This window comes from Hypanus sabinus, chromosome 22 (assembly GCF_030144855.1).
Source record: "Hypanus sabinus isolate sHypSab1 chromosome 22, sHypSab1.hap1, whole genome shotgun sequence".
Classification (NCBI taxonomy): Eukaryota; Metazoa; Chordata; class Chondrichthyes; order Myliobatiformes; family Dasyatidae; genus Hypanus; species Hypanus sabinus.
The window spans coordinates 20,640,676-20,650,328 of record NC_082727.1 but is presented as its reverse complement, the minus strand read 5'-3'; the positions used below and the strand labels follow the sequence as shown (position 1 = coordinate 20,650,328).

Here is a 9,653-nt window from a genome sequence, read left to right as displayed (position 1 = left end):
CGCGGCAGAAAGCGCTCATACTGCGGACCTTCCGCACACAGTCTTCGCGGCGGCGGCACTGAGGTTTAGCGCGTCCTTCGGCGCGTGTCCGGCAGTCTGGACTGTACCAGTCAGCAGTACTTCCTCACAGGCAAATCGCTACTGAACGACCTATCTCAATAAAATGCTTAAACTAACGTCCAGTCACTCAATGGACGTTGACAATGTCCACATTCACGTGCCTCTTAAATGACTCTATTGTGTCTGCTTGCACGACCACCCCAGGTAGAGCACTCCCGGCACCCACCACTCTGTGTAAGGAACCTGCCTTGCACATCTCCTTTGAATTCCCCCCCCCCCCCCACCACCTTAAATTGCCCTGGTATTAGGCATTTTATCCCTGGGGCAAAGACACTGCTTGTGTACTCTATCTCTGCCCCTCATCATCTTACAAACGGTTGACTACCGCCAGAGGTCATGGTGGGGAGTTTAATGAGGGGAAACTACTTCAGTTAGGGGAGCGTGAGAGTGTGGAACGAGCTGCCACTACAAACTGTGCATGCAAGCTCGATGTTAATGTGTAAGCGAAGTTCTGATAGGTACACGGCTGGTATGGAGGGCTATGGCCCCGGTGCAGGTCGTTGGGAGTGGGCAGTTTAAATGGTTTCGGTCTGGTTTAGATGGGTTGAAGGGCCTGTATTTCTCCATATTTCTCCAGGTCTCTCCACATGCTCCACCGCTCCAGGGAAAACAACCCGTTTGCCCAACTTCTCATGAAAGCACATACCCTCTAATCCAAACAGCAACATCCTGGTAAACCTCTTCTGCACAGCCGACTAAGCCTCGACATCCTTCATACAGTGTTGCGACCAGAACTGTGTGCAATACCCCCCCGCCAGATGTGACCCCAGCTTTATAAAGCTGCAGCATAGCCTCCTGCCTTTTGAACGCAGTGGCTTAACACAAGCGTGCCATTTGCCTTCTCTGCCACTGTTTCAACCCGTGTAGCCACTTCCATGGAGCAAGAGACCCCTCGGCACAGAGTTCAGCACTGGCGAAAAATTGCCATTTGGTTTATTATTATCACGTACCCAGGTACGGTGAAAATCTTTGCCCTGAATGCCACCCATACCGATCGATTAATCGGTATATCGGTATATCGAGGTACTACGGGGTAAAACAATGACAATGCAGAATAAAGTGACACACTCAAAATGCTGGAGGAACTCGGCAAGCCAGGCGGCGTCTATGCTGAAGGGTTTCGGGCCGAAACGTCGACTGTTTCTCTTCTCAATAGATGCCACCCGGCCTGCTGAGTTCCTCCAGCATTTTGCGAGTGCGTTGCTTGGATTTCCAGCATCCGCAGATTTTCTCCCGTTTTGTGGCAGAATAAAGTGTTACAGTTATAAAGAAAGTGCAGTGCAGGTAGCCTATAAAGTGTAAAGACCATGACCAGGTGGATGAAGTGAGTGTCCATTCTATCTTTCAATAGTCCTATACCAGCGAGGTACAAGTTGCTCTCGAGCCCGGTGATAGATGCTTCCAGGCTTCTGTGTCTTGTGCCCAATGGGAGGGGCGGGATGAGTGCAAGTCTGAGGTTGTTTGTTTGGGGTCTTTGACCAGCTCACCTGCCCGCTCCTCACCTTCCCTTTCTCACCTGCCCGCTCCTCACCTTCCCTTTCACACCTGCCCGCTCCTCACCTTCCCTTTCTCACCTGCCCGCTCCTCACCTTCACTTTCTCACCTGCCCGCTCCTCACCTTCCCTTTCTCACCTGCCCGCTCCTCACCTTCCCTTTCACACCTGCCCGCTTCTCACCTTCCCTTTCTCACCTGCCCGCTCCTCACCTTCCCTTTCTCACCTGCCCGCTCCTCACCTTCCCTTTCTCACCTGCCCGCTCCCCACCTTCCCTTTCACACCTGCCCGCTCCTCACCTTCCCTTTCACACCTGCCCGCTCCTCACCTTCCCTTTCTCACCTGCCCGCTCCTCACCTTCCCTTTCTCACCTGCCCGCTCCTCACCTTCCCTTTCACACCTGCCCGCTCCTCACCTTCCCTTTCACACCTGCCCGCTTCTCACCTTCCCTTTCTCACCTGCCCGCTCCTCACCTTCCCTTTCTCACCTGCCCGCTCCTCACCTTCCCTTTCTCACCTGCCCGCTCCTCACCTTCCCTTTCACACCTGCCCGCTCCTCACCTTCCCTTTCACACCTGCCCGCTCCTCACCTTCCCTTTCTCACCTGCCCGCTCCTCACCTTCCCTTTCTCACCTGCCCGCTCCTCACCTTCCCTTTCTCACCTGCCCGCTCCTCACCTTCCCTTTCTCACCTGCCCGCTCCTCACCTTCCCTTTCTCACCTGCCCGCTCCTCACCTTCCCTTTCTCACCTGCCCGCTCCTCACCTTCCCTTTCACACCTGCCCGCTCCTCACCTTCCCTTTCACACCTGCCCGCTCCTCACCTTCCCTTTCTCACCTGCCCGCTCCTCACCTTCCCTTTCTCACCTGCCCGCTCCTCACCTTCCCTTTCTCACCTGCCCGCTCCTCACCTTCCCTTTCACACCTGCCCGCTCCTCACCTTCCCTTTCACACCTGCCCGCTCCTCACCTTCCCTTTCTCACCTGCCCGCTCCTCACCTGCCCGCTCCTCACCTTCCCTTTCTCACCTGCCCGCTCCTCACCTTCCCTTTCTCACCTGCCCGCTCCTCACCTTCCCTTTCTCAGCTGCCCGCTCCTCACCTTCCCTTTAACACCTGCCCGCTCCTCACCTGCCCGCTCCTCACCTTCCCTTTCTCACCTGCCCGCTCCTCACCTTCCCTTTCTCACCTGCCCGCTCCTCACCTTCCCTTTCTCAGCTGCCCGCTCCTCACCTTCCCTTTCTCACCTGCCCGCTCCTCACCTTCCCTTTCTCACCTGCCCGCTCCTCACCTGCCCGCTCCTCACCTGCTCAGTGACGTCGAATGCTGCGTGAGACCAGCAGCCCGGAGCGGGGGGGGGGGGGGCACTGCCTCGGGGTTGCCGGCTGCAGCGCCGGAGCCATGGATCGCCTCACCGGCGCCCTCCGCAGCCTCCAGTCTAACTCGGAGTCGGTCACGAACGGCATCTGTGGGATTTTGGCGCTGGCCAGCGTCCGGCTATACGGTGCCTTCCACTTTAGCTGCCCGTGTCTACCCGGCTACAACACTGCGTACGCGGCGGCGGTGCTCCTCCTACCTTGCATCGCCCTCTTCATCTGCGGCCTCATGGTGAACCGGCGCTGGCTTCTGCTGCTGCGGGAGTGGCGGAGGCCGGAAGGCGGCCGACCCCGGGACATCAGTGCCTTGCTGTCGCTGCTGCTCGGAGTGGTGCGGAGCGCCGCGCTGCCTCCCGCCGCCTGGCTTATCGTGGCACTACTCGATGGCAAGTGCCTCGCCTGCGCCCTCGCTACCAGTCTGGAGCCCGGCCGCTTCGCCAATGTTAGCGGCTACACTGAGGCCGAGCTGCGCGCCGCCCTGGCCCGGCTTCCCTGTAAGGACCTCGCCTCCGGGCCACTGCCCGGGCACCCGCCCTTCTCCAGGAAGGCAGCCTACCGGTACCTGCGCACCGTCTCCCAGGTAAAGCCAGCCGCCTCCCAGCCTACAGCTCCGGCCGCAGCAGGGCGGAGGTGGGGGGGGGGGAGGGGGGACTCTCTTGAAAAACGGCACTGGGGTCCAGCTGGCTTCTCGGCCATTCTATTTCGCTGCCGTCTAGCGATGGCCAGGGGTGCGGAGACCAGAGTCTACGCGATCGGAGCGTTGGACATTAAGATTAGGGGGGCTCTGAGGGCTAGAGAGAAGGCTGCTGAGAACGCAGCAGTTGTGGTGTTGATGGGAATGGAGAAGAGACAGGACGACTGGACAAGCTGGGACTGCTCCCCCCCCTCCCACCCCCCGGAGCAAAAACGACTGTGGGTGACAACAGAGAAGTTTATTAAATCGCAAGGGGCCGAAATGGGTAGGAAGTCGCAGCCTTTCTTTCCCGGAGCAGAGAAGTCACAGAACAATACTTCACAGGGACAGGGACTTCGGCCCATCTAGGACGATTGTGCCCAGAAGCCTGCACTTGCTCTCCAACCCATGAATTTAACCAAACTTCTCTTAAATGATGAAATCGAACCTGCATCCACCACTTCGGCTGGAAGCTCGTCCCACGCTCGCATCACCCTCTGGTGACGAAGATCCCCGCCCCCAGGTCCCCCTTAAATATTTCACCTTCTGCCTTAGTCTGAAACTAGAGGGTGTAGTTTTAAGGTGAAACGCTTTAAAGCGGCAAGAGTTTCATACGTAAACTGCCGGGTGAAATGGTTAAGGACGGTGCGTTAACGACATATAAAAGGGACTTGGAAAGTTTGTGGTTAGGGAATGTTTGAGTGATACCAGTCGAAAGTGGGGAAATGGGACTGGCTCAGCTAGAGAACCTGGTCGGCATGAATGAGTCGGGCCGAAGGGCTTGTTTCCGTGAAGCGACTCTAAAGCACTGGACAGATGGGGCTTTCCTTACCGCGGACTCACCCTAAAGGTGCACGTTAGCCTTTAGGGAATCCTGCACGACGATTGTCGGGTCGCTTCGCAGCTCTGACTTCGGAATTTTCTCCGTTTAGATAATTACCTGCACCTCTATGCCTTCTACAAAAGTGCATGACGGTACACTCCCGTACATTTCACTCAATCTGCCGCTTCTTTGCCTATTCTCCCAATCTGTTTAAGTCCCTCTGCACATTCCCTGCTTCCCCAACACTACTTGCCGCTCCTCCCATCTTCACTCTACCCGCAAACTTACACACAAGACTATCCAAATCGCCTACTCCAAATCTTTCACATCTAACGTGAACAGAAGTGGTCTCAAAACCGACTCCTGCGGAACACCATTAGTCACCGGCAACCAACCAGACAAGGCCCCCCTTTATTCCCAGTACTTCCCTCCTGCCAGTCAGTTTATCTTCTCTCCACGCTAGTACCTTTCCTGTAATTCAATGGTCTTTTATCTTGTTAAGCAGCCTCATGTGCGACACCTTGTCAACATGCTTTTGAAAATCCAAGTAAACAACATCCATTGACTCCCCTTTGTCTATCCTACCTGTTATTTCCTCAAAGAATCCCGACAGAAGAAACCATGCCGACCGTGACCCGTTTTGTCACGTGCCTCCAAGTATCTGAAAACCTCATCCTTAATAATGGACTCCCCCATCTTCCCAACCACTGAAGTCAGGCTAACTGCCCTAAAATTTCCTTCCTTCCGTCTCCCTCCCTTATTAAAGAGTGGAAACGACATTTCCAATTTTCTAGTCCTTCAGAACAACTCCAGAATCTAATGTTTCTTGAAAGATCAATCAATGATGCCATTACGATCCCTTCAGCTAACTCTTTCACAACGCTGGGGTATAATCCATCTGTATTTTCAGCTTCTCAAGCATCTTCTCCTTAGTAAGAGCAGCAACACTCACTTCTGCCCCGTGATGCTGTCGAGCTGCCGGCTTACTGCCAACGTCTCCCAAGGTGAAGAGTGACACAAAATACTTATTTTGTTGTCTCCCATTGCTGACTCTCTGTCATCATTTTCCAGTGGTTCAATACCCAGAATCTCCTCTCTTATTACTCTTTCAATACTTGAAAGAAACGTTTCATATCCTCTTTTATATTATCGGCTAACATTCTTCATATTTCATATTTTCTCTCCTTATAAGTTTTAGTTAGTTTTCAAAAAACTTCTCAATTATCTAACTTACCACTATTTTTTGCAATATTACACGCACTCTCTTTGGCTTTTATGCCGTCTTTGACTACCCTTGTCAGGCACGGTGGCCTCATACTCCGTTTAGAATATTTCTTAATCTAAGGGATGTATCTATCCTGTGCCTTCCTACTCCCCCACCCCCAGACACTCCAGTGATTGGTTTTCTGTTGTCATTTCTGCTAGTGCTCCTCTCCAATGAACTTTGGCCAGCTCCTCTCTCATGCCGCTGTAATTCCCTTTACTACACGCTAATATCGATATATCTTCTTCCTCTCAAACCTCAGGGCGAATTCTGTTGTATTATGATTACTGTTACTTAAGGGTTCCTTTACCTTAAGCTCCCTCATCAAATCTGGTTCATTACCCAAAACCCAATCCAGAATTGTTTCTCCCCTAGTGGCCTCAACCACACGCAAGCTGCTCTAAACAGCAATCTCGCGGGCATTCTACAAATTCCCTCTCTTGATAGCCTGATATCCCCAATCTGCTGGCATCCCCCATTACTATCCTAAGATTTCTATCTCCCGTTGAAATTTGTATCCCACATCTTGGCTACTATTTGGAGGTCTGTATTTAACGCCCATCAGTGTCTTTTACCCTTGGAGTTTCTACCCACAAAGATTCTACATCTTCCGATCCTATGTCAACTCTTCTGAAGGATTTGATCTCACTTTTCCTTACCAACAGAGCCACCCCACCCCTCTATCTACCTGATTGTCTTTTCGATACAATGTGTATCTTAGATGTTAAGCTGCCAAATAATGATCTTCTTTCAGCCATGACTCAGTGATGCCCACATCATCGTATCTGCCAATCTCTAATTGCGCTACAGGGTCATCTACATATACGTATACTGCATACGTTAAAATTTAACAACGTCTGTCCTGTATTCACCACCCTTAACAATTTTGCTCCCGTGTTACACTTATCATTCTGGTTTCTATCCCCCTGCCAAATTGGTTTAAACCTTCTGCAACTCTCTGGCAAACCTGCCCGTAAGGATATTGGTCTCTCTCAATTTCAGTTGTAACCCGTCCTTTTTATACATCCCCCAGAAGGGATTCCAATCATCCAGAGATTTGAACTCCTGTCCCCTGCACCAATTCCTCAGCCATCTTCCAAATCATCTTATTCTTACCCTCACTGGCGCTTTCTACCTACATCCCTGTATTCTCTCTTCAGGACCTCCTCATATTCCCTGTGGTCTCGGGCCCGCTGCCTGATACCACAAGGTGGAAAGTGTGCATGAAGCTCCGGCGGGGCGGGGAGTTTCCTGTACGGTACCAACCCTGCCCTCCTGCTCCCGGTTCACAGGAAAGCTCGGGGCGGGCCGGCCATTCTGTCCCTCCGGCTGGTGCCTGATAGCGAGGTTGGTGGTCCAGGGACCAGCCGCTGTGGGATTGGGTTCGGGAGGGTGACTGGGTGAGTGCGGGGTCGGGTTACAATGGGTCTGCTCTGCTCCTCCGCCACTGTGTTTGTGTCCTCTGTGTTCTCAGGCGGTGGGATGGACCACCCTCTTCCTGCTGATCCTCGCCGCGTTCCTCGCTCGCTCCCTGAAGCCATGCTCTCGACAAGTCAACCCCCTGCGGAACTGGTACTGGGGCAACTACCTCGACCAGGAAGAAAAGATCTTCGAGGAGATGTGCTGCGAGCATGCGCACTCATTCGCTCGGCGCTGCGTCCGCCAGTTCTTCGTCGGACCGGGAGAGGAGGGAACGGACTGGCAGGCGAGCCCGAAGGGGGCGGAGGGGGAGGCGGACTGCCCTCTACACGGTATCACCAACAAAGAGCAGCTGAACCAGCAACTCCAGCTCTGGGACAACGCCAAGCCCCCACTGGCTATCGAGGTCGATGACCGGCAGACCCCTGGACACCCGGGGCTCTCTCACGGCCCGTCGGAAAACGGTGCAAGGCACACCCGGGTTTAAAAAAGCCATTCCGCCCCTCCACTACCTTCGCCCCAAGACCTAGTGGGATTCCTCGGGTCAGGTCTGACCCTCTCCTTTTCCGGGACGAGGTGCAACTCCTTCTCGAGTACCGGGAGGGAGCGGGAGCGAGGGGCGAAAGGAGAACTAAAGGGAGAAAGGGGAAGAGGGCGAGGGGTAGCTCCCTTTGGCTTAATGATTCTGTTGTTTTTCCGAAAGTGCCTGCACATTCGCAAGCAAAACGTACAAAATCCACACAGACAGCGCCCGGGGCCGGGATCGAACTCGCGTCTCTGGAGCTGAGAGGCCTGCGCCACCAGCCGCTGTACCATTCAGGCTCATCATTGTGGTATCAGTGCTGGGATTAGAACAGGGACTGGTCATTCAGCCTCTCGATTCTGCACCCAAGGCCGGTCAGCGCCAGTGTCCTGCCCGTTCCCCTACGGGCTGAAGCCGTCTGTTCCAGTCTTGAATTTGTTTGTCGTGCCCCAGCCCCCATCGAGATTCCCAGTCCACAACGATCCATCCGGCCTAGTGACCCCGCCCCCACAATGAAAACAACCACTGCCCCCTGCCCACCCTCTTCTCTCTGCTCACCGGAACTATTATCTCCCCGCCTCAGAGATAACTCCACAAGATCCTCATACCCACCAACGGGGCCGACCGCTCTCAGATGTGCCTCAGGCACTCCAGAGGGCCCACCAATTCCGAAATAGGTCATCCCCCCTACAGGGACACTGCAGAGTATCCTCCCTGAGAACTATCCCCTCCTCACCAGTTCCGGGAGATTTCTGTCTCAGTGTCACCCAGAAGGCTCGGACCTCCTCAGATCACTGTGGCACGGACAAGCCTGAGACCGCGCATGAAGCGCCGAGGGAGGGCGAAACCTCGGAATAAACCCAGCTCACCGCACCTCGACACCCCCTGCCCGCCTGACCTCCCTAGTCACATCGGAGCTCAGGGAGCGGGGACCCCATGAGACTACCAGAGAATATCTCTCCCTAAATGAGGGGGCCACGTCTGCAGACTCGAAGGGCCGATGGCCTAATTCTGCTCCTATATCTTTATGGTCTAAAACTGCAGACTGTGGGGCCTCTTCCTTTGATGTACTCCTCTGTGTTCCAATCTATCACCCCATCGCCGTCCAGCGGCAAAATAACAAGTTCTGACGACTGCTGGCTGCTCAAAATAAAGCAATAAGAGTAACTTAAAATAAAAATTTCTCAGAGCATGGCATGGTACCCAGTGTTAGTTTTTGGGAGAGTGTGAGTATTAGTTTTCAGAAACAGATTAATGTGGGTCGGATCCCAAGAGTGTGTGATGGGACGGAATGGAGGGACCTTTGCTCTGTGTCTGACCCCGGGGTCAGTATTAGGACAGTATTAGTCCGTGAGCCAGTAGGGTTGCTCGGTTACATCTGAGGGGAATAATGCTCCTAGTGATTTTTAGCAAGGTATACATCCCTGAAGTTAGAAAATATGCAATAGCATTGCACCAGTGGTAGTTTTATGTATGCATTTTATAACACTAGCCTAAGACAAGCATTTCTGAAAAGTGGCCAATATAAAGTACAACATATATATTCAACCTAGTGGTATTTTGTCATCAGTGATCCCTCAACATTGAAATTTGTCACAATGATAGCTGAGTTCAAGCACTTTTCATCAAATGTTATAAAATTCTACATCGTAAACTATGTCATTACTGGCAGTCGCAGTACGGTTCACAATTTCAGTAGAGTGAATCATTTCATTTTTAGAAAAATATTTGTCTGTTGTTTATTTTGGAAAAGTCAATAAAACCCTAGGACAGTTATAATCACATGGATTTGTAGAGAGTTTATTCAGGAATTCAAATAAGTATCACTTTCCATATTAACATCAGTACAGCAGAAAATGTTACCCCCATCAAAAGGTAAAAAAAAACAGCTCATTTGGAGAGACTTCTGGAGTTTTATCAATGTCATATTTTCCATATTGTTGTATCAAATCAAAACAATCTTAAGC

The 9,653-nt window shown here is 52.7% G+C and overlaps 1 protein-coding gene across 1 annotated transcript; it reads left to right on the top strand.

Annotated features, from left to right (window-relative positions):
* The first annotated feature begins 2,957 nt into the window (after positions 1 to 2,957).
* On the top strand, positions 2,958 to 9,436 carry LOC132379405 (calcium homeostasis modulator protein 3-like). The gene is made up of 2 exons (XM_059947209.1): positions 2,958 to 3,564; positions 7,219 to 9,436. The coding sequence occupies exons 1-2, from the start codon at positions 3,010 to 3,012 to the stop codon at positions 7,648 to 7,650; spliced, it is 987 nt and encodes a 328-aa protein (XP_059803192.1). The 5' UTR covers positions 2,958 to 3,009; the 3' UTR covers positions 7,651 to 9,436.
* Positions 9,437 to 9,653: the final 217 nt, after the last annotated feature.

Coding starts and splice junctions, on each gene's coding strand:
- LOC132379405 (XM_059947209.1), top strand. CDS start 3,010: ATGGATCGCCTCACCGGCGCCCTCCGCAGCCTCCAGTCTAACTCGGAG. Junction 3,565..7,218: donor ACCTGCGCACCGTCTCCCAG/GTAAAGCCAGCC, acceptor CTGTGTTCTCAG/GCGGTGGGATGGACCACCCT.